The 24,049-nt window shown below is 41.0% G+C and overlaps 1 protein-coding gene across 1 annotated transcript in view; it reads right to left on the reverse strand.

The window, feature by feature from the left end:
• Positions 1 to 1,869: 1,869 nt before the first annotated feature.
• Positions 1,870 to 24,049, reverse strand: part of TXLNB (taxilin beta) — a 40,775-nt gene continuing 18,595 nt past the window's right edge. Inside the window, exons 4-9 of the mRNA XM_004442095.3 lie at positions 19,806 to 20,000; positions 17,163 to 17,282; positions 13,281 to 13,355; positions 6,384 to 6,476; positions 3,891 to 3,986; positions 1,870 to 2,661 (exon numbers count right to left, since the gene is read on the reverse strand). Coding sequence (XP_004442152.2) covers positions 1,870 to 2,661; positions 3,891 to 3,986; positions 6,384 to 6,476; positions 13,281 to 13,355; positions 17,163 to 17,282; positions 19,806 to 20,000 — 1,371 coding nt within the window. The remainder of the gene's footprint in view (positions 2,662 to 3,890; positions 3,987 to 6,383; positions 6,477 to 13,280; positions 13,356 to 17,162; positions 17,283 to 19,805; positions 20,001 to 24,049) is intronic.

The following is a 24,049-nucleotide window of genomic DNA, read 5'->3' on the forward strand; positions in this document are numbered from 1 at the left end:
TTTTTTTTCCTGACTAGCATTTTGTTATTACCTCACCGTCTACTTGAAACAAATTGTATGCAGTTTTCCATTCCTGTAGCATACGGCTGCTGCCTACGAGCGCTTGAGCACTTCGTGTGCCTTGGCGGACAGCCACAGGCGACACTGAAGAATGGTTTCCTGGATGAGTAGTAGAGAATCTTGCTTTTATCCATTTTTCTACTTGAATTCAACTTTTAAGGCGGGCCCGGGTTAGATCTTTTTTTCTTTGTTCCCTCCTCCCTCCCTTCTCTGCCCTCCCTCTCTTACTTCCTGTTTCTTTGTTGCGATCTCCCCTTAGTTGGTAACTGATGCCTTCAGTATTCCTAGAGGTTCTTGTCAAGCCCTGATAATGGAACACTCATGCAGACAACACCAGGTGTTCCTAGCTTTTGCCTTCTCCTGAATCCTCCCCTGTTTTTCAAGTTATTTTGAGTAGGGACCCATTCGTCCTTTTGCTTTGCACTTCTGGCTGTAGAGAATTCCTCAAAGCAGAAAATGTGTTGGTGTATAAGCCTCATCACTCATGTTGAGACCTCGTGTGGATTTCTGTTTTGGAAAAATAACAGCTTTTACTTAGCGATAATTGAGATGAGGGCTGGGTGTAATTTCCTGCTGCAAAGGAGGGGGTTGGGGAAAGGAGCAGATGCTTTGAGAATGTAGACTGAGGCAGTGATAGCAAGAGGTGGTGGGGACCCTCTGGAGAGAGAGGTGGATGACAGACAGGAGGGAACTGAGGAGTATCGGGGCCAGGGAACGTGCTGTCTCAAGACCTCTAGAGCACAGGAGGCAGGGACAAGAGTGGAGCCTCTTACCCATCTGAGGCCCCTCAATTCCTCTGTGCCCCAGCTCCCTCTTCTACTTCCAACCCTTTCCTCTCAGGAAGCCACGAGTGGGCTGGGTGGCAAGGCAACTGGCTGAGTTGTGTAGGAGAAGCAGCTGGAAGAGGTGAGCCATCTACAGCTGACATCGTCCCCTTTCTGTTTAGGGCCTCTGTGGCCATCTACGTGTCTAGGCGCTCCGCACAGACTGCAGTCTCACCCAACTGCTGTTCCGTCGTTTGATCAATTGGTTGAATTTATTGACCTACCATCGGGTTACTTATTTTTGCCTAACATTACATGGCCTAAATACTTGTGTTCTGAACCTATTGCTGATTTATAGAGTATTAGTCTACTGTATTCCCAAGGGCAAGTAAGAGATCATGTTTTTGATGAGCATCTAAATATTTTGCATTCTAGAAATCCAAAAAGAGATGAGAGAAACGTATGTGTAATATATACATGTTTGTATATGAAATATACACATGGGTATATATGTATATATTTGCAAACACATGTATATATATTCACACAATATGTGTATATATATATATACACATACACACAAATATGCATATATTACATATAATGTTTAAATGGAAACTTGACATCCATTACTTATTATGGAGCTTATTAAATTATGTATGAAAATGAATGGAATATCACATTTTCAGTATTTATATATAGTAGTGGAAGTCTTTAAACACCAAATCTTACTGTTGATTAAGAAATTGAATTAAGTGCCGTCTTAATGGCAAATTAATATAAATTTGCTATCATATGTTTTGTTGCCATTTGGGAAAATTATACTATCAACCAGTGTTAAATAGAAAAGCTCCAAATCAATTATAAATTGAGAACTAATAGCAAAGGCTGAATGTGCTCTGCATAATATTTAAAAATGCCTTGATTCTAATTAAGTCTCTTCTATCAGACATCCCTCGCCCTTAATGCCTCTTTCAGAAGACAGTCTGTTATGACGAGGATGTGAAGTCAGGAAGAAACACAGCCACTGTAGGCGCGATGAGCCTTAGTCTACTCCTTCCAGGCTGGTGTCGGCCACTCCGGGCAGCTGGGGCCTGGCTGAGGCCCCGGCTGGCAGCCCCTCTGCTGCTGCTGCTGGTGGGGGCTGCCTGCTGGGCTCGGGTCCAGGCATCCCAGCTGGGACTTGCTCACCTGCTGGGGCGGTTGGAGCAGGACCATGTGCCTCCATCACCTTGAGGGAGGCCTCGGCTGGGGACTGTGGGGCCTGATCAGAAGCTTCTGCCTCTGGCTGCTGGGGCAGCTGATCAGCCTGCGCTCCAGCGCAGGGACCCTTGCCTTGGGCCTCTGCTCCCGACTCTGCAGGGGGACTACTGGCCCCAGAGGGAGATTCTGCCTCATTGCCTCCTTCAGCCTCAGCCTGGGGACTTGGGGGAGCCAGGGGACTCTCTGAATGGCATAAAGGGCTCAGAGGGGGTTGCTCCGGCTCCTTGAGGGCCGTGTCACCATCCCCTTGAGGAGAGCCGAATTCTGGCTGGAGTTCTTTGGACCGGTCGAGGGTCGACTCTGGACGATGAATGATCATGAAGGCTGCAGCCAGATTTTTCACAGCATCATGAACTCTGTTGGCTTCCTCGGCATCAGCCTCTTCCCCCACAGAGACAGCTGACTCAGGCTCTTCGTCGGAGGTGTACTGACTTTGGTCATCCTTTTCAGGCATTTTCGCTTCACGAATTTTTTTGTAGAGTTCATTTCTCTCTTCTTGTAAAGCTCGACAGAGATTCTCTAGCCTCCCAATTTTCATCACGAAGCACTCATATTCTTTAGCTCTCAATGCTTTCTGTGATTTGAAAACACACACACATAAAAAGACATGAAAAGCAACAGTGTCAGGATGCCCTCTGGAGATGAGCAAAACCGTTTCTCCAGGAATTTGTCTACCAAGCTCTGGGGCCCGGCCACAGAGCGGTGGCTGCACAGACACTTGATCACAGACATCACTTGTCTTTTTGTATTGTATGTGAGACTCTGGTAGAATTTTAATCACTATATTCTTTTCCTTAGGAAAGAAAGATGGCAAAGCTTCTCTCTGCTTCAGTCCAGGGCCTCTAAAATCGTAAAGTAGATGAATTTTCTGCTTCTAAGACTTAGGAGGCGTAAGCAAAAGCTTGTGGCAAAATGAATGAGATGGACTGAGACTTGGCCGTCAGCAATGCCGTATCCATTCTATAGATAAACTGCTATGTGCTAATCCAGCAACTGTTCAATTTATGTTGAGGAATGATAAGCACATCTCTTTGGAATTGATTGCAATTTGGGCTGAATTGTTAGAACAGTCATCATAACCAGAGAAACTCACCACACGCTAATTCATGAGGCCGGCTGCTCAAAGTCTTCCATTCTCCTTTTCTCTAGAAGTGCCAGTTTGTGCGTGAAATTGTCCCTAGTCATCTTACTCCTACACCCCACCTTTGTGCTACTCTGTCCCCTTCAAGACTTTTTTCACTTGTGTACATGGAGAGACCTTCACCTGTAAGCCCTGCCTCTCAGGTCAAGAGCCGTGAATCTTTGCCTTTATGGTCTCAAAACCTGCTCAGAACCTGATGCAATACCCGTATTTAAATGCCTGTTGGAGGATTTAAACAATCTCTCTCCATATCTGTCTATAAAATAGCACATACCCTGGGTGCTTGGGCTGGTGGCTTCTCTCAGTGGGTTCAAATCAACTAATTCATTCATCCTGCACCTGTTATGTGCCAGGCACCAGGGAAATTCAAAGACACTCATCTTTAAGGAATTCACAGTCTGGCAGGCGTGGTGCTGCGTTGGTGACAGCTTTGAAATCGACAAGGAGGCATGGACTTAGGGTCACAGGGCTCTTTAAGAGCCTGGACCCGATTCTAAATTACTTTTGCTCTGATAGTTTCTATTACAATTTCAAATATTACAGCCCAGAAAAACTCAGCTCTTTTTCAAAGGCAATGATTTGTACTATTAGGTTATAGTTATTTTCTAGGGATGAGTATTTTGACTGGACGGGGCAGAGAAGCAGAGGGAGAGGCTCCTCACCTCTTCGATCATGTCCAGCAAGGCTTTGTTGCAGTTCTCGAACCGGGCTTTCCACGTGGCCGTGTCCTTTTCCAGCTTCTTCATCTTCTTAGTCGTCTACAGAAATTAGAGTGTTTTAATATTAATCCTGAAGAGTTCATCTAGCAAAGAAGCGATTAGTTCCATATGTGACATCAAGAAAAGCCCTTTGGTTAGCAGCTGCTGAAGCAAACACAAGCTGGATGTCAAGGGACGGAGACGGAGTGGGAGAGTCACGATTTATTTCGGAATCATCTAGGTCTGTGGTCAACAGCCTTATTTGCACTGGAGCCAATTCAGGAAAAAGGAAACCATTTAGGGCCACGCTGTTTTGTCATTGCCATTTCTTTCATTTAGAATAAAAATAGCTTTACTGAGTCCCAAGAATAAGCCTGCAATTTAGATTATTTACTTTATTGAATAGAAGACTATCAGTGAGAAGGTTGGCCTGGGTTTTTAGCTCGTCAAGTGTTGGTAATATCCGGGCACATCTGAGAAGGAGCCACACCAAGGCAGCTTGCTATTTGCTGTCCTGAAGTGTGTAGAGTGCAGTGCGGTTCACAGAATGTGATTACACGCATTATTCATTTCATCCTTGAAAGAGTCCCACAAGGGCCTCAAGTTCTGGTCTCACCTCCACTTCATAAATGGGGGAACTGAGGCTCAGAGAGGTGGAGTAATATTCAGGTGAGTTAGCAGCAGAGCGGGACTGCAGTCACTTCATTCCATTTAATGCAACGTGTGCAGAGTGTCTGCTGGTCATCAGGCTGGGGCTGGGAGTGGGGGATACAGAACTGAATGACAGGCAGCCTGTCTTTTTTGAACCTGAAACTGCTCACGTTCCTGGTTGTAGGATCTCCTCTCTGCTCGGATGAAGTGCAGGATAAGGCGTGTAATCGGGCACAGTTTCTTGGAGGAACCACAGCCGGCACTTGCTGCTGAGTGCCAAGCCGCCTGAGGCTGGGCACCCTCGGAGGCCAGAGGCTGGGCGCTAGAGGGAAGCTAGATGAGCCTCAAGTGGTTTTACATTTTGATCATTTCTTAACCATGTTAGTAGTCTATAAACTTTTTAAGGTCATTAACCCCTTTAAGAATTTGATGAAATCTATGGGATCTCACTCAGAGAAATGCAAATATGCATATCAAAGTTTTTTGCTAATTCTCGGGTCCACCACCAAAAGTCTATAAATGAACCCCAGATTAGGAGCTCCTGATCTTAACCTTTAAGATTAAAATTTCTCTTTAAGATTTGTGGAGAACAGATTGGTAGTTACTGGAGGGAAAGGAGATGGGGGAGGGCTAAAGGGGTAAAGGGACACATATGTACAGTGACAGATGGCAACTAGACTTTTGATGGTGAACACGATGTAGTCTATGCAGAAGTCAAAATATAACGATGTACACCTGATGTTTATATAATGTTATAAACTAATGTGACCTCAATAAAAATAAAAAATAGCAAAAAAAGATTTATTCTATCTTAAAACTACGTGATTTCGAAATAAACACATTTCTCTTGCTCTAATATTTATTCCTATCTTAAAACTCTATAATTAAAAAATTTTAAACAATAGATCAACCCATCCTGGGGTGGGAAAGGTGTAACTGTTAACAAGTGTTGGCCTACTTAAGTTTGCTCACTGATTGTGAAATTCATCATATTTTTTATGAAAATGTTTTGAAAAAGATGTTTTCTACACTTAAATATGATTAATGCCAGTGCTTGTTCAGAAACATAATTCTAATGCTGATTTTGTTTTGGGAAAACGCTGAATTGAATAAGATTTAAACATTACATCCCACAATAACATTAGCACCTTATATTTGTAAAAGACTTTAAAAAAGTTTTAAACCCATTTAAAATATATAAATTTCTTCAAACTTCACACTCTTGTGAAGGAGGGAAGGGAAACAGCATCTTGATTTATAGATAAGAAAAATGAAATTGAAGGAAGTTAAGTGAATTGTCCAGCATGACTTGACCAGTAAGAACACACCCAGAATTTGAATTCAGGCTTCCATCTTCTCATTCAAGGCTCTGTCAATTATATCATACTACGTATCTTCTCTTCTAGGAAGGATGCTATGAAATGGTATTTTCTACTCTAATATTCTACTCTTGCATATTTATATGAAAGCTTTTTTTATCTTTAGAAGATTAGATATTTTTTGATTTCAGTATAAACAACATAATGTTAAATTTAGCTCTTTTTTTAGCTATCCGTGGACTAGAAGAAGAAAATATTCTTCCTCAGAGTGAAAATATATGCTAGTGTTTTTGAGCTTTTCTTTAGATTAATTCACCAGATACTTACAAATAAAAAAATACAACCCAAATCTCATTTGCACCTATAAATGTTTCATTACTTCATGAAATGCACTGGAATATCTTAGTGAGAGACAAATGAACCCAAAGGAGGATTGTCTGTCAAAATAGAAAATGTCAATATTCCGTCGGGGAGAAGGAATACTCACTTTATCCATTTCCTGTTTGAAAGTGGCAAATACCTCATTGCTTTTTGTCAGTGTGCTCTGGAACTCTTCAAACCTTCCGGAGTAGAGAGTAAGCTGTAAACAAAGGAGAGAGTGGATCTATTTTAGGGCTGCTTTCAGAATGCTTTCAGAACAAAACATTGTTCACTATTTGAGAAGAAAAAATGATTTAGGGGAATTTTCAGTGCAACATTCATAATATGTTCAGTTCTTTTATTTACGCGAGATCAACCTAGGTCAGTATGACAGAAGTACTTCTTTAAAGAAAAATAATAAAATATGTCATCATCATTTCATTATATCATAACTTTTACCAACAAACATTCATTGAGCTCTGAACACATGCATGGACTCCATGTACAAAAGTATTGAACACATGGTCCTGCTTTTGAGAGACCTGTGCTCCTGATGGAAAGGCATCCCATAGACAATTTGACTAGGGGACAGTGAGAACAAGTCGCCATGGCGGGTAATCACGTGAGCCGTGTTTTTGTGGAGAAGGTGAGCCCTGACCTTGGTCTTGAAGGAAGTGAGAATGTAGACAAATGAAAAGAAGTGATGATGGAAATGTGGGCCAGACGGGGACTAGGGCCACTGCCATTACGTGGCTTGTGCTTCTCCAGGCAATTGCCATTCCCATTTCAGATACTGTGGTCTTGTATATTTATGAATACAGTGCTCTAGCCAATAGCAGTTACATGCCCCTTTTTATCAAAATCAGCTTATTATACCAATTTTCTACAGGTGGAAATAATGAGTCTTGAAGAAGGAATGCCTTTTTCTAATTTGCACAGAAAAACATCATATGGGTGAGCATTGGCAAGTGTGTGGCTCACTATGGGCATATAGAGAAGAGCCTTTGTATCTCCACATCCTTAATTCCAAGAGTTACGTTTGGGGTGGGAATAGGGCAGGACAGGGAAGGAAAGTGTGTAACTACTTGATTGTTAGTGACAGTAATACAATAATAAAATCTTGCTTTTAAAAATAATTTTAGGGGGCTGGCCCAGTGGCGTAGTGGGTAAGATCACCAGGGGTTCACGGGATCGCAGGTTCGGGTCCTGGGAACAGATCTATGCATTGCTCATCAAGCCATGCTGTGGTGGCGTCCCATATATAAAGTACAGGAAGACTGGCACAGATGTTAGCTCAGGGCCAATCTTCCTCACCAAAAAAAAAAATAATAATAATAAATAAAAAATAAAAATAATTCTAGGATAGCATCTTTTGAGTGAACAGAGATTTGATACAGATGATCCAAGTTAGGAAAGCCTCCATTTTATTTTGTTTTATTTTTTATTTATTTACTTATTTATTTTTTAGGAAGATTGGCCCTGAACTAACATCTGTTGTCAATCTTCCTCTTTTTTTCCTTTTTTTCTCCTCAAAGCCCCAGTAGATAGTTGTACATCCTTCTAGTTGTTCTATGTGGGACGCCGCCTCAGCATGGCTTGACAAGTGGTGCGTAGGTCAGCGCCCAGGGTCCGAACTGGTGAACCCCCGCCCACCTGCCAAAGCAGAGTATGCGAACTTAACTGCTACGCCACCGGCTGGCCCCTAAGCCTCCATTTTAAAATGCGTCTTTGGTACCCTTGAGTGTCTGGAACAGCCCAAGTCCTCAAATGGGCACAAAAACTTCTTCTGTATGAAGAAACTAACTTGCAGCATCCAGCAACAAACAAGAACCTGAGGCTGCCCTTGGTAGACCGGGATGGTTGGGTTATAGGCCAGAAGGAAGGCACAAACGGCTAGCTGGTTGTAGCTGTGAGACTGTCATTTCAAAAGCAGAGAAGAGGGCAGTAGGCTGGAGACTTCCCAGTCTTGGGAGATAGGAGTTAGAGGGAGTGTGTGTGTGTCAAACTCAGAAAATTTGCTTATCTAGAATGGCTCATTCTCAAATAATTCAGAATAGCAGAGGTGTTACTGTAGCAAGTAAGAATAACAAAATGATAACATAAAACCTTTCCATAGGTTTCAGATTTTCCAAAAACAAGTCAAACAACGGCTGATCATCATTTTGAAATCACTCAGTGTCATGAGTGTGTGACAGAGCTTGGGGCAACTTGGTGGCCTAAAATTTGTTTCTCATGATTCCTTGGCATCCAGATTAAAGAAGACTGGGTGAAGGGCTCAGAGAATTTATGGCCAGGAAGGTACCCCAGGGTTTTACACACACGCATGCCCACGCGCGCACACACGGTACATAAGACAATACCTACTCTTGCTATGTGCGATGCACTCCAGACATGTTCCATTTCATTCTCTTTCATTTTTTTCAGAGTACTGTCTGGGAGCCACTGAATTGATTTCAGGGTTCCACGTATAGTTCAAGCCTCTCAATTCGAGAGGCTCTACCCTAGGTAAACTCCCGTGGGCCTGGCTACCTAGACCGCACATGATCCAGTGGCCTAGGGTGGGAACAACTACTCCCAGCTGATCCTCTCTACCTTCTATCACCAAATATGTTCATTTGCATTCTTGGCCAAATGCTCCTCTTAAATACTTTTTCTTACTTCCTCCCTTTTTCCAACTTCTCCGTAATTCCAGCGGAGTTACATGGGGGTCGCAGACACTACGGTCTCCTGAGCTGGAGTTCAAGGCTGCAGACAGGAGGGGGCAGGAGTGTGCGCATGTGCACTCTGTCTCACAGATGCGACCTTGACAGTGTCCGTGAGAGCAAACACACCTTCCCCACCTGCCCTCTCCCCTTTCTTTGGGCAAAATGTTCTTTTTGGCATATCACCTGGGTAGATTTTGTTTCCCTTCCTTATGTTCTCTTGTGACATGGAGAAGACAGACACACCCAGAGTGCCAAGAAGTAATGTCTAACTTCATTACCACCTCTTCTGGCCTTTTCCTAGTGATTGTTTTTTTTTTCCCTCAACTTTTTTTCTTTTTTTAAATTTTTGTGGTAAAATGTACATAACATAAAATTTACCATCTTAACCATTTAAATGTACAGTTCAGTAGTGTTAAACGTGTTCACATTGTTGTGCAACCAATCTCCAGAACTTTTTCCTCTTGCAAAGCTGAAACTCTGTGCCAGTTAAACGACTCCCCATTTCCCCTTTTAGTGACTGTTTTTAATATTCTGCTTTTCTTCCTATTTGACCTCTTCATCATGGGTGGCAAACCTGTATGGATTATACTTTTCTAGGTAACCAACGCTAACACTTTCTGCTTATCCTAACTAAAATTGTACACTTCCTGTTTACTTCATGGATACTTGTTGGTAATATTTTCCTTCTCACTCTTATGCTGATGTGATGGATGTTTGGTTTGATGTGTCATGTTCTGGCTCTCACTTTAGTATTTCAGAGAAGCATGGAAAGGACATCCAGAGTTGTCCACAGTACTCCTGCCAGAGGCAGCAATAGAAACAGATTATTCTAGGGTGAGTACTGACAACAATTGCCCCAACTTTTCACTTTTAAATTGGCTGAGTGACACACACGTTACACACACACTCTTTTCGTAGGTCACCGAATTTTAATCTCAAACATTCATCACATATAGGAAACAGAAGCATACCCAGGAATTGTCTTAGCAAACTTGTGAGATTTGGTTTGGGAACAAGTCCACTTATAAGAGGAGTTGCAGAGGAATCTCCTCTCACCCTACATAGATAAGGTGAGGACTTGTGAGTTTAAAGACTATGGTTACCCATCTTTCACAATTTACTCACTGGTCTTTCCCCTTGGACAGTCTTTTGTGTCTGCATTGCTGCGTTGTGTTTGTATTGCTGCCTTTTCACGTCTACTGCCATCTTTGTCCTTACCGATCCAATGAACACTCTATTTGTAGTGAAAACTGTATCCCATTGATCATCTCTGACATTTACTCTGTTGCCTTGGTTTGTGTAATTGAAAGCCAGACATCTCTTCCCTAAGTGAGAATCATGCCCCAAATTGGCAAGCTGTTGTCTTATGACTGAAAGGTGACTTCTGTCTAGGAAAACACAATCTTGATATTTCCTTTGCTGAGACCATGGAAATGGAGACTAGGCCTTCCTGACCCTTTAAAGACATTGTAAAACCAAGTAAGTGTTTGAATGCTATGCAAAATAATCTGTGATAGACCATTTTTCAGGGTTTAAAAGTTTTAAAAATATAATTTTGATACTTTTCAAGAGGAACTTGTTTCAACATTATTATACATAGGGATTCAGGGCCTTTATATTCTTTTGATGATTAAGTAGTCACTGGAGTTTTGAAAGTGTCCTGAAGACAAAAGAGATAGAAAAAGGAGAGTCTTTGCAGATAGAGCTGCATGCCACAGGAAACCAGGCAGGGGAGGAGAAGGCAGGGTTCACTCAGCTGAGGGCTTCTTCAGCTATGGAAGTTCTCTGCGTCCATGAACTAGAGCTGAACAGTCTTGAAATCATCTTTTCCAGTGGTTCTTAAACTTTTCTTGCAACTAAAGCCTCTTTTTGTGTCATAAATCTCTATATGGACCCTCGCCTATAAAACATTAATATTAGCTCATACACTAATTGTTAGCATTTCTATTAGTATTATTATCATTAGATTGTGAGTTTAATTAGGCAGGACTATTTTTTTTTTGCAGGGAAAGATTCGCTCTGAGCTAACATCTGTTGCCAATATTCCTCTTTTTTTTTTTCCTCCCCAAAGCCCCATGCATGGTTGTATATCCTAGTTGTAAGTCTTTCTAGTTCTTCTATGTGAGCTGCCACCACAGCATGGCAACTGACAGACAAGTGGTGTGGTTCCGCGACCGGGAAACAAACCCAGACCACCTAAGCAGTGAGACCGCTGAACTTTAACCACTAGGCCATCAGGGCTGGCTCTAATTAGGCAGGATTTTGACTCTCTCACTGATGCTGTATCTCCAACATCTAGCACCATGCCTAGCACTTAGAGGTGCTTAGTCAATTTTGGTTGAGTTAATTATGCTTACAATGGGCCAGGCACTGACCTAAGTGCTTTGCATGCACAGCTTGAAAATGAACTGCGTGTATTACGTATTCATTAACTAGTTTTCCTTTTATAAACTTAATCAAACGTATGAATAATTGCCATTCATAGCCGCTGAGTGAGAGCTGATGCAATGCCAAAAACAGCCACATTTTAGAAAGTAGCTACTGCCTTATGTGCTGTTACGTTTTGGAAATCCTGAAAAGTAATGGGGCTCCCAAAGGTCGGAGGACTCCAACCTGGATCATTGATCATTACAGCATCCGTGTGTTACAGACAAGGACATTTAGGTCTGGGAGGTTTAGGTGAGTTGCACAGTCAGACAGCTTCTCAGCAAAAGAGCCAGGATTCTGACCCTGGTCTCTGGACTCAGTCCAGGATCAAGGGATGAACGAGGAACATTGACAAGTCTAGAAGCCCTGGGAGGTGCTTTTTCAAATTTGAGGAGGCATAGGTGGGAAAGTGAGTCCTACCTTTCTGTTTTATTTCACAGGTCATTAGAGGCCTAGATTCTGATGCCAGCTGAACGACTCACTCTCAGCCGGGATTCTATTGGTATTAATCTATTCTTCTCAAGTTTGTTATCTCCGTGTAGCATAGAGGAGTAGAGATTGCTTGTAACAGATGATGTGAATGATGGGGAGCTGCTACTGCTGCCACCGGCCCCACACCATGAATGTGGTGGCTTCTGTGACTGCCTAAAGGATGACCCTGAGTTTGTAACTCCAGAATCTAATCTTTCAACTCCGGGTCCTTCGAGTCTATTAATGGTAAAAAACATTATGGTTCCAAGTTCCATGTAGTCAGTATTTTAAAATGATTTTGATACATTATGTTGCTGGGAGGAAACATTTGGTGCACATATTGGAAAAGGATGCTTTAGCAAGGTTGGATATGAAAATGTTATCTGTGTTTTTATCTATGCAGTGGTAGAATATGTGATTTTAAGTTTCTTATTTCCCTTATTTGCTCTTTTTAAATGAACAAGTATTCATTGACCTTGTTCATTCATACAATGAACAAGTATTTTTTTCTTTTACAATGAACGGGAATTCAGCAGTCAGCGCATAAACATTTACAAGTGAATTACACAAATCTTAAATTAATGCTGCCCAGCTCAGAAGGCTTCTGATTTCCTCCCCTGTTGTGAATTTGCTCTGTGACTTTACAGTCCCTTCAGCACTTGGGTGGAAGGGGAGCCAGAGCCCCTCAGCCACCTTCCATGGCAGGATGGCTCTCCTGGAACCTGACAGGGAAGTTTGCCAGGAGGAGCAGAGCCCCAAGGGCATGGGAAAGACGGACTGCTCTAGCTTTCCTCCAGAAGCAGCTGTTGCTATTTTTGAGTCTGAATTGCTGTTATTTTTGAGTCTAAAATATGAATTCCCATAGTCTAATCAATACACACACATGACATCAAGAAGCCAAATCAAAATGGCTCCTGCCTTTCCGCCATTTCTAGTCATTCGCCACTGACAAGGCCAACCTCTGATAGCACAGAAACTTGGGCACTGACTCTATTTTTCTAATTTCCTTTTATTATAAATAATACCAGACAAGTAAGGACATTTTCCATCTTGACAGTTATAGATGGTGCACCCAAAGAGTTTACCTTTTATTCTCACCTCACGAGGGTAATGCGGGAGGTGAGAGAGAGGACGTAGGACATCAGCCTACTCTGATGGACCATCTTGGTGCCCTCACTTGTATGTCAACAAACCTTTTGACTGGAGGTTGTTGGTGCAGAGCATTTATTTTTCTCAGATATAACACTGTGTTGTTATTTTTACTTAAAAATAATTAATATGAAGTTATTCTTCATTTCTAACTCCTGTCCCCCGTCGCCTGCCACATATGAGGTCTGTGCAGACTACCTTAGGTTCACAGCCTCTTGACTCGGGAACAGCAAGGAGAGCGCACCCCATGCACTGTTGTCCCCCCACTTCACCTGAGCCTGCAGGACGGTCTCTTGTTCCTTCAGCACTTTGGCCTGAAGTTTCCACTCTGCTGCCTGGCTCAGCAACTGTGAGAGAGAGAATGCATGGAAAGACTGTCAGATTGTCTTGTAAATTACCATTTGGTTGTAACTTACATATACAACTTAATAACTAGCTAATTAACACCCTTAAGTAATTTTTTGGGAACTTTGTAAAGAATCTAAGCAAGCTGAGAAAACAACTAGTCTTAAAAGTTGGATTCTCAATGAAAAATTAAGGTTCTAATGGAAAAAAAAGGGGAAAACAGTCTCCAACTCAAGCATGAATCACACAAAATTCAACCTCCCACCAAATTCTGGAATCTTCTCTAGCAATCTTGCCCAACATCATTCAGCCTCTGCTTGAACATTTCCAGAACATTCCCACCTGGGGCATTGTTGTGAGCAACTGTTCCTTTATAGTAAGCCCAAAGTTATTCTTCTAGACCACTGTTCTCCACCCGTAGCATGCATCAGAATCTCCTAGAGATCATGTAAGAATGCAGGTCCCTCTCAGAGAATATGAGTTAGAAAGTATAGGGTGTGTGGAATCAGTACTTATAGCAAATACCCAGGATGCCAGGACGGTTTGGATATTGGTGGTCCATGGTTTACATTTTGAGAAACACTGGCTTAGAAATTAGACCTATTGTTCTAAATCCTATATAAAGTTTACAAAATAAGTCTCATCTCTCTTCCATAAGGCAGCTCTTCAAATACAACCAAGGCCCTCATATCAAACATGGTCAGAACTGGGAGCTGATGGGTCCAATTGGAAAAGTTGTTCTAGACATAAAAACGACACACGTACATAAAAAACGTTATTTTAACTTAAGATATATGTTCACTTATTTATCACTTTTGATGTAGGGCTGTGGTCTCTGTTGGGGTATGGATCTTTTGATTGGAATTCAGAGTTTTGTTTTGTTTTTACAATAATCATATCCATAATGTGTCATATAAGGATGTGCATATATTTTTTCTTTTTAAAACAATAGTGCTAGAACCTAAAGTCCTAAAGATATTTGTGAAGTCTCTTGATTGGATAATTCTCTAGAGTTTTACACCTTTCTGTCTTCTATAGCTACTCACATTGAGTTTGACAATCGTGTTTTGCTATTTTCCTGCATCTAGTCTTTCAAAGCATTAAGCATAGTTTTCATAGAAATACCTTTCTTTTCATACATATTTCATCAGTTTATGTATCATTCTGTTGATGTACATGATACAAAAACAAGGATAACTGCAAACAAAAGGTTTGCGAGCCAAGGGCTGATTCTTGGTCAGCTCCAGCTGACCTAACTGGGGTTCCATGTGAGGACATCCCCGAGTGGCTGACTAGCAGCAGGATTCAACATGCTGGGGGCATCTGTCAGGGCGTCTACAGAGAGAGTGGTGAACATCCGGGATTAATCTGGTTAGTCAGGCAGGTGGCCGTCAGTTAAGAAGTTTCTGTTGTATTTGAAGATAGGCTGATCTAAATTTTCTCCTTTTTTTTTATCCTCATTGTAAAGAAATGTCCGTAAGGTCCATGTATTACTTTTGTAACCAGAACAGAAAACAATACAATCATTCTTTTTAAAACTTGAAGGCATCTTTTTTCTTATCCAAGTTTATCTTTTGCACTTGGCTTGGCCTCTCCATTTGTAAAATAGGTTCTCTCTGTTCTTCTAGGCCTCCCAGTAAGAATGAAGATTAATTATTATAGAAAAGCACTTGACTTGGTGTACGAAGGGTTTGGGGCAGCTACGGGGTAGAAGACTGCAGGGCCCCCTCCGGCCATGTGAGCTGTGTGGTGGCAGCGACCATGGCCTCTGCTTCCCCACACAGGCTGAGGAGCCCTACTGTGATGGGTGGTCCCTGATCGAGGGGGAGGCAGGTGGCTGCCACTTCTGCTCGAGGTGAAGAAATCCCCCAGCTCTAACTTGATATTTCATCACTTTCAAAGAGAAACGTCAGAGCTGGAACCCAGGTAGGTGGCCAGCTTGGAAGAACTGAGGAGGCTACCTTTCTTTGACTCAAATCTGCTATCTTTTGCTAAACCAGAGTAGGAAAATAGGGAGCATGCTAGTTTCTTGCTAGAGCTGGATCACTCCGCGTCTGCCCCCCAGTCTCCCTCATGTGAATCTCTGTCTAGCTGTTCCTCTGTCCTGTCTCATATATTATGTACCAAAGGTACTGATACTCCGCAGGAAGCATATTTTACCTGAGGGCAATTACACCAACAGGGGAATATCTATTTTCTTAGATTCTGAATAACAATTAAATACTTTATTTCTTACTTTGAGAGCTAGGTTGTACATGGATTGAATAAATTAATCTTTTTATTAAGAGCACATGGACTTCTGACTTGAAATTATCCAATGTCCACCAGGTTGTGTTCTCCAAAATTCGTGCTTTTTTGCCACGTTTGAAAATGGAAGTTATTTTTAAATCACTATTCTAACAAATTAGGGTGATTCTAGTCTGATTTTAGGTAAATGCAGATCTCGTGATCAGATGTTAAATGGCCAAATTGAAATAATTGGTCCATTGACTATGTCTTAATTCTCTGTCTCCCCAGCAACAGGCACACACTTCCACTTGTGGCTCTGAAACACGCCTCTGAGTGTGCTGTCCTGTCAGAGCTTGGGTTTGGGATACACTGGGATGTCGAGGTGTGTTGGAAGTGTGACCAACACGTCTTGGTCACTTAGCAGTATATGACCTTAAACAAGGTGCATATCCTCTTTGAGCCTCAATTCTCTCATCTGTAGAATGGCCCTACAGCTGTTGTGGAGTATTTGGAGTTAATGAGATGTCAGTAAAAGCCACCACTCAGTTTCTTAAACTAAAACCTCAGGAGTCATCCTTGACTCCTCCTTCTCCTTACTGTCACCATCTTCAGTCCAGAGCCTCGCCTGTTGGTTGTACATTGCTAATATAACTTTTATCCATGTCCAGCTGTCCTTCTCCACTGCCACCTCCCTAATCCAAGCCATCATTATATCTCATCCAGATTGCTGAGGAGCCTCCCCACTATCTTCTTGCTTTCTGGCCCCTCTTTAGTTCATTTTCCACCCACGGGCCAAATTCATCTTTTACAGATGCAAAGCAGATCATGTCATTTCCTTTGCTAAAAGTACCCAGTATCTTCCCATGGTGTCTCCAATAAAATCCAAAAGCCTATACAGTTACACAATTGGGCCCGCGCTGACCTCTCCAACTTCATTCTGAACTTCCTCCCACTGGGTCAATGTGCTCTTGCTTCCCTGACCTTTTCCTGTTTCTGGAGGACGCCAAGCTGGTTCTAGCACCAGGCCTTTGTCACTGCTGCAGACACTGCTGCTGGAGCCCTCCTCTCTGGGTCCTTCTCGTCAGGCAGGGCTCGGCTCAAGCATCCTCCCCTCCAGGAGGCCATCCTGTCACCCAGTCTAAAGTAGATCCCCTCCTTCTGCCTCTTGTCATTTCCTCCTCATTTCCCCTAATGATTAGCAGCACTAATCATTATCTGAAGTTATCCTTCCTCATTTGTTTGCTGGTTTATAGCCTGTCTCTGCCCACTTAGACGCTAGTCTCCAGGCTGGGACATGGCCTTCTCGGTCTTGTTCACCTCTATACCCCAGCAACTAGGATGGTGTTTAGCATAAGACAGGTGCTTGAAAAAGTTTGTTGAATGGATGCATGATTATGTTATGTACAAAATAGTGTAGGTACTGTGGCTTCTACTGGGCTGGCCAATGTAGTTCCCCACGGGAGCTCAGGCTCCCTCTCCATCAGTCTAGTGCTCTAGGACCATTATCAAAATCAACTTTCTCAGGGGCTCTCTGACCCCGAGGCAGACTGGACAAGCACACTGACTTAAGCGATAAGTACATATTCCTTCTCTCGTTTGTGTCGCTCCTCTGCGTCCTTCATCATTTCTTGCGCCTGCTCCAGTTTTGCGTCCACCAGCTTCTGCTGCAGTTCTCTGTGTTTAAATATTTTGTCCAGATGCTAAGGAAAAAACAAAGGGCGTGCATCAAGCTTGACTTATCATTGGTACCAAAAGATGTAAAATCAAGAAGTGTTATTCACATAAACACACATTCTCCAGGTTTTAAGAAAGAAAAAAAGAGGAGAATTAATGCATTGGCATTACTGGTGGCTTTCTATAAAAGCCATAAATTGGTGGAGCCCCCATCATTTTGCACCACACAAAAGTGGCTGCAAAAGATAGAGGTGCCAGAGCTCAGCAGTGTGAACTCCGAAAGGAACCAGCATTGTTTCTCTAAATTTGGTAACTATTAGATATGATGCTAGCTATTACGCTAGATAACACAGATAATGATGGATATTGCAAGGGCTGCAGCACTAACACTTGGCATTTTGGCTCCTTCTATGAATAAAAAACCACTTTTTCTTTTTTTGGTGAGGAAGATTGGCTCTGAGCTAACATCTGTTGCCAATCTTCCTCTTTTTGCTGAGGAAGATTGGCCCTGGGCTAACATCCATGCCCATCTTCCTCTACTTTGTATGTGGGACGCCTGCCACAGCATGGCTTGATGAGCGGTGCATAGGTCCACGCCCAGGATCTGAACCTGTGAACCCCAGGCCCTAAAGAGGAGCTCGTGAACTTAACCACTACGCCACCAGGGTGGCCCCTAAAAAACCACTTTCAATCCCAACATTAATACAATTTATCATGGAATTTATCATGGAATTCTCCTCCACATTCTTGCCTCAAGTGTTGTGAGGAAGCTCTAGGGTGCCAGCACGTGGCCCTAGGTCTGGGACTGAGGCGGGAGCCCCCTGCCTTCAACTCTGTCACTCTGGTGGGAAAGGCCAAGCGTCATGGGTCACAGAAGAATTGATATGCAAATGTGCTACTGTCTCCTCCGCATCTTGGATTTCTCTATTGCTTGGTGAAGAGAAGCTTCCAACTCTGCCTGAACATGGAGAACTTCTCGGTCATTTGAGGTCCCACTGGCAGGAGGACATGTAGAGCTCTACCCTTGGGCCTTACATACAACCCATCCCAGACACATACAACTGGTCTACCAGGCCATTCCCATCTGAGATCTCTCTGGAGAGTACCGATATTTTTTTTTAGCTCCTTCCCTTTTGCTTTCACTTGAACCTCCACTCTGGAGAGGGACTGATCTTTGTGACAAGAGGCAGTCACGGCATGGCATCCTGGCTCACTGTGAGGAGTTTCTTGATTTACCAAACTGCCCCTACCATGTGCTGCTGGCTTCGTTTTCTCTTGATCAAATGTCAGCGTGTTGCCAACAGAGTCACTTTGACGATGTTTTGTTACATTTTAAGGCAGAGATTTAAAATGTGGGTGGGATGGGGAAAGGAATATGATATATTAAAATCCTGAGGGGAATCTGGAGTCTTAAAAACATGTTAAATATTAAAATACAACTTTGGAATAATAAATGATCCTTATAGTCCTCCTAATGTAAAGTATTGAAAGTAAAACCCTTTTGGTTTCTATGCCAGTGGGTAAGGGATTTAATTTTGTAGGCTCTGCTTCCCATCCATAAAATGTGGATGATGTTATTATCTAGTGCATAAGAGTTTTGAGACAATTAAATGACATAGTGTATGTAAAGTATAGTACTTAGCACATTGTCTGGCACAAACTAAGCACTGAACAAATAATAACATTATTATTACAATTATTACACTATTAATACTATTATTAAATTGTTGGGTATATAGAATACAGACCCATAATTTAGATGACATGGGGATTCTTAAGAGGAAGTGTGTGAGATATTTTTTGGCTCTAAAGAGAGGGTTTTATAAAGGCTGAGAAATGCTGTTTTCAAGGCTAACTGGGCTCATGGCCTGCCACTTTCTTTTTTTATTATTGTAATTTTCTTTTTATTGAGGTCATATGATTTATAACATTGTATAAATTTCAGGTGCACATTATTATATTTCAGCTTCTGTATAGAGTACATCGTGTTCACCACCAATAGTCTAGTTGCCATCTGTCACCATACATATGTGCCCCTCTACCCTTTTTGCCCTCCTCCCACCCCCTTCCCCTCTGGTAACTGCCTATCAGTTCCCCTTATCTGTGTGTTTATTTGTTTATCTTCCACGTATGAGTGAGATCATACAGTAATTGTCTTTCTCTGTCTGACTTATTTCACTTAGCATAATACCCTCAAGGTCTGTCCATGATGTAGCAAGTGGCACGATTTTGTCTTTTTTATGGCTGAGTAATATTCCACTGTGTATATATACCACATCTTCTTTACCCATTCATCCATTGATGGGCACTTTCCATTTATTGCCTTTGCTTTGCAGTGATTCCAGTTTTGAAGAAATTTCATATGGATTTCAGCCAGATATTTGGCAATAGATGTGTTTTTATTTTGGCTAGTAAAAGAAATCCAATCCCAAATATGAATCATGTGAGAAGGCTGGCCATAACTTCCTTATTAGCCAAGTTCCCCACCTTCACAACCCCAGATCCAGATCTACCTACAGTGCTTCTAGGCAGTTTGGTGTGGTTCTCACCTCCTCTCTGAGCTCGTACTGATCAATGATGCTCTTCAGTTTCTCTGCAAGTTCTGTGTTCTCCTGACACAGCTTCATATTTCGCTCACTCTGCTGCTCAATCTGGGCCTGGATATCTGTCAGGGTGCTCTGGAAATGATTCGTGATCTCCTTCCTTTTCTCCTCCTCCTCGCGTGCCCGCTGAAGGGTTTCCTCCTGTGGATAAAAAGCAAAATATTTTGTTATGCTGGTTTGCATGCACCCTGGGTTCCTAGAACTCAGGGTTAGGTCAATGAAAGGAGATGAGTGTGTAGGGTAAGGAGGATGTTTTTCCTCAGTTGTCCAGAGTTCACGTTGCTCAGCCCCAAAATACATGTCTGAGCAAAGGTCTCAGCTGTGAATACACAGTCACTTCGAGCAGGTGTGGTGAGGGCCTTGAATTTGATAGTTGGTGATGAATAGGCTTGTTTCAAAGATGACTGGACTCCTGCTTAGTGAATAAACTGCAGCGATTTCTAACAAACATGCAATTGCACAGTTTTGATCTCTTGGCTGTGGCCTGGAGAAAAGGTCACCGGGTTTTACTGATTGATGAGACAGATTATGAGTTTCCTTGGTTTAGTACAGAAAGAAGAACAATAGATCTTAGACTCCTCTGTAAAAATTTATGGCATATTAACCACATAATTGTATTATTCAAGTTTTGTAAATCTAAGTGATCACAATGTAAACTTTTTCTTAGTAAGAAAAAACTTTCATCAAAGAGCTTAAAAAGGAAACTAGCTGTAGATCAATTACAGTGATTCAAGAATGTAAAAGGAAATCTTTGAAAATAAGCTGGATATTTTATTTCTGAAAGAACAATTATCCCACATGTCACACAGGATTATTGAAACGTTCAATGTAAATTTTGAATCTGAAAGCAATAGTGAGTTTCAAATTTCTTTAACTCTAAAATGAAACATTTAATTTTCCCCTCTTCCACTTTGTTAACATTCAGAATTGGAAATTAACTTTTACATCATTTCTGTTTCTTTTCTCCTAAATCAGAACTCTCCCTTCACTGCTAACCACTAATAATGTATCCAGATTTTCCCCATATCTATATTGAGAATTGTTTGCTTTGTGATTATTCCTCTCATTCTTTTAGAATAAAAGGGTTTAATCTTGCCACATCATACCAAAGATAGAGACACTGCTGACAAGTGGTACAGACATTTTAGGATTCCTTTCAGTTCTGATTAATTATTATTATAAAAGCTTGCTTCATTGTTGGCAAGTAAAATTATACTGTGTTTAGTTGCCTACCATGATCAAATTATGTGACATGATTTTTAAAAAGAAATAATGATTTAAACATAAGTAATTGCACAAATCTTTATTATGACAGTAGAATAACGTGATCAAAATAAAAACTGATGCTGAAAATATGTGCTCTGGAAATATTTTAATTTATCATTAGGTATCCTCTTTCCACTACAATAGTAACATAATTTTCTAACTCTAATATAACTTCTGATATCAGAATCATAATTTATTCGTGGTATAAACATTTACTGAGTGGCAATTTCTTAGGGATATTATAGAAGATATCTGTACTTGCTAAACTGAAGAAATTAACTGAGATGTTATTTCCTTGAACTTTGTAAGCTAACACTTGCTATACGTATTTTACTAAAAATGATTATGACCATCTGTTAAGTGCCACTGAATATACACATGATAGTGATTGTCTCCTTATTGATCCTGATTAGCTTAGAATTCAACAAGCTCCTAGTGGTAGATCTACAGACCATGAACTGAATGCCATTTGCATTTATAACTATTCCAACTATAAATGAAAGAGTAGATGAAAGAACCATCCCATGCTACCCAGCAAGTCTGAGTTTTTCACTAGCAACTGGCTAAAGAAGGTATGGATGCATTAAACATATGTGAAACCATCATAGCACCCAAACTTGGCCCACAGAATGGCAGCTTGCATTTGACATTACATTGTTCTTCAATGAGAGAAAGATAAATCCAGCAAAATCTTATAAAATTTGTGTCCATTGATAAAGAATTTACAATCATTTGGATGATGTCTGAGACAAAATTTTCTTTATCAAGCATATTATTCAAAGTAAAAATTAATAATGCAAATAATTGAGGGACAAAGTCTGAAATAACTAAGAAAACAAAATTTGCAAGCATCATTATGCATCTTAGAACTGGTGCTGTGCCTGGCACATAATCCATAGGTACTCAGTAAATGTTTATTTAATGAATCAATTACATTAATTTACATATAAACATATGAGTAACTTGGACTAGGTGATTCCTATATTCCTTTCCACATTAAAATTCTGTGATATTCTGATAACAGATCCTACTTCTTTATTAAAATCTTGTTCCCTGAGACACTTACCCATTTCTTACTGGGCAGTTCTTTTTCAGTATAATTTGAAGCTCAGATTTAGTGCTTCAAATATGTATAGTATTTTGTTGAAATAAGCCCATGTCTCAGACTTTCATTGGTCTTTTTCTAAACTGTCCTAAATTGTGAGGTTTTGTGGGATTTTTTTTGACTTATTGAAAAATCAAATTTAATAAAGAACAGTAAAAGTTAAAATTTATGGTAGTGGAAAGGGTGTTGGTATGCATTCTCTTTCTATATCTTCCCAAGCTCCTAGCACGTGGATTTTTGAATCAGATGTACTTAGACTGTTTCACTAGTATGGCCAAGGAAGCTTATACCATGCTGACCCTTCTGCAAATAACAACTATAAACTCTGGCCAAAATGCAAGAAACAACTAATTGAAGACATTGGAGAGTCAACAAAATCAGGCAGATTCTGGAGGGAAGTTGACACCTGTAAAAAATAATGGTATGTTGTAAGTTTCCCATTTTTTGATAGCTTTTAGCTTGAGGGAGGACTGCAATTGGCAGCTGCACAGGATGGGTAAAACTCTCATAGAAACCTACCATCGTTCTGGTCTGAAGAACAAAAGCACAGAGTTCTGGGCAACTATAGCTACTGGAAGGTGAGGGAGATTCTCTGGAAAGTCAAAGAGAGAACGAGAGAGAGAGCCCTAAATTCTGTGAATAAACTCTGCCCAAATCTTTGGTTGACCCTGAATCACACATGTGCAGGGCAGACTCAAAGTAGTCTAACTAAGGAAAAAAGAAGTGAACTGAAATTTGAGCTGCTGCCCAAAAGAGAGTTTGCAGCTTGATTCTAACCAAGTTAATTGCCTTCCTAAGAAAAAAAAAAGAATCAGCATTCTTCGAGGAGTATATTAGAATCCATCTTCTCCACAACACAACATCCAGGATACAATCTACGATCACTTGACATATGGAGAACAAGACCCATTCTCAAAAGAAAAGATAATCAGAGGAGGTCTACTCCGTAATGACATAGATGTGGAATCAGCAGACAAGAATTTTAAAACAGGTGTCATAACTATGCTCATTGATATAAAGGAAAATACTATCTCAATGAATGAAAGGATAGGAAATCTCAGGAGAGAAAAATAATCTGTAAATAAGAATCAAAGGGAAATTCTGGACTTAAAAGTTACAAAACATGAAATTTAAAAATCACTGGATGGACTTAGAACAGAATAGAGATGACAGAGGAAAGAGTCAATGATGGTGAAGATAGACCAATAAAATGATCTAATGTGAAGATAAAAGAGAAAAATGATTGGTGAAGAACATGAAGAGAGACTCAAGGACCTGTGAGACAATATCCAAAGGTCTAACACAAATCCAGTTAGAATCTTAGAAGGAAAGGAGAGAGAGGGAATGGAACAGAAAAAATATTTGAAGAAATAATGGCTGAAACTTCCCCAAATTTGGTGAAAGACATAAATTACAAATACAAGAAGCTCAGAAAATTCCGAAGTAGGATAAATATGAAGAAAACCACACCTGCGCATAAAGCAGTCAGAGTTCTAAGAACCAAAGATCAATAGAGAAACCTTGAAAGTCACCAGAGATAAATGACATCACATACAGGGGTACAATAATTCAAATTATTGTTGATTTTCATCAGAAATTATGAAGGCCAGAACACAGAATCTATAAAAGACTGAGAGAAAGAAAGAAAAGAAAAAAAACCTTTATCAACTCAGAATTCTATATCCAATGAATATAGTCTTCAATAACAAAAGCAAAAGAAAGACATTTTAAATATGAAAAGCAAATAAGAGAATTGATTTCCAGCAGACCTGTACTATAAGAAATATTGAAGTGATTCTTCAGGCTGAAGGGAATGACA

This window comes from Ceratotherium simum, chromosome 38, assembly GCF_057802395.1.
Source record: "Ceratotherium simum simum isolate JZ-2026a chromosome 38, ASM5780239v1, whole genome shotgun sequence".
Classification (NCBI taxonomy): Eukaryota; Metazoa; Chordata; class Mammalia; order Perissodactyla; family Rhinocerotidae; genus Ceratotherium; species Ceratotherium simum.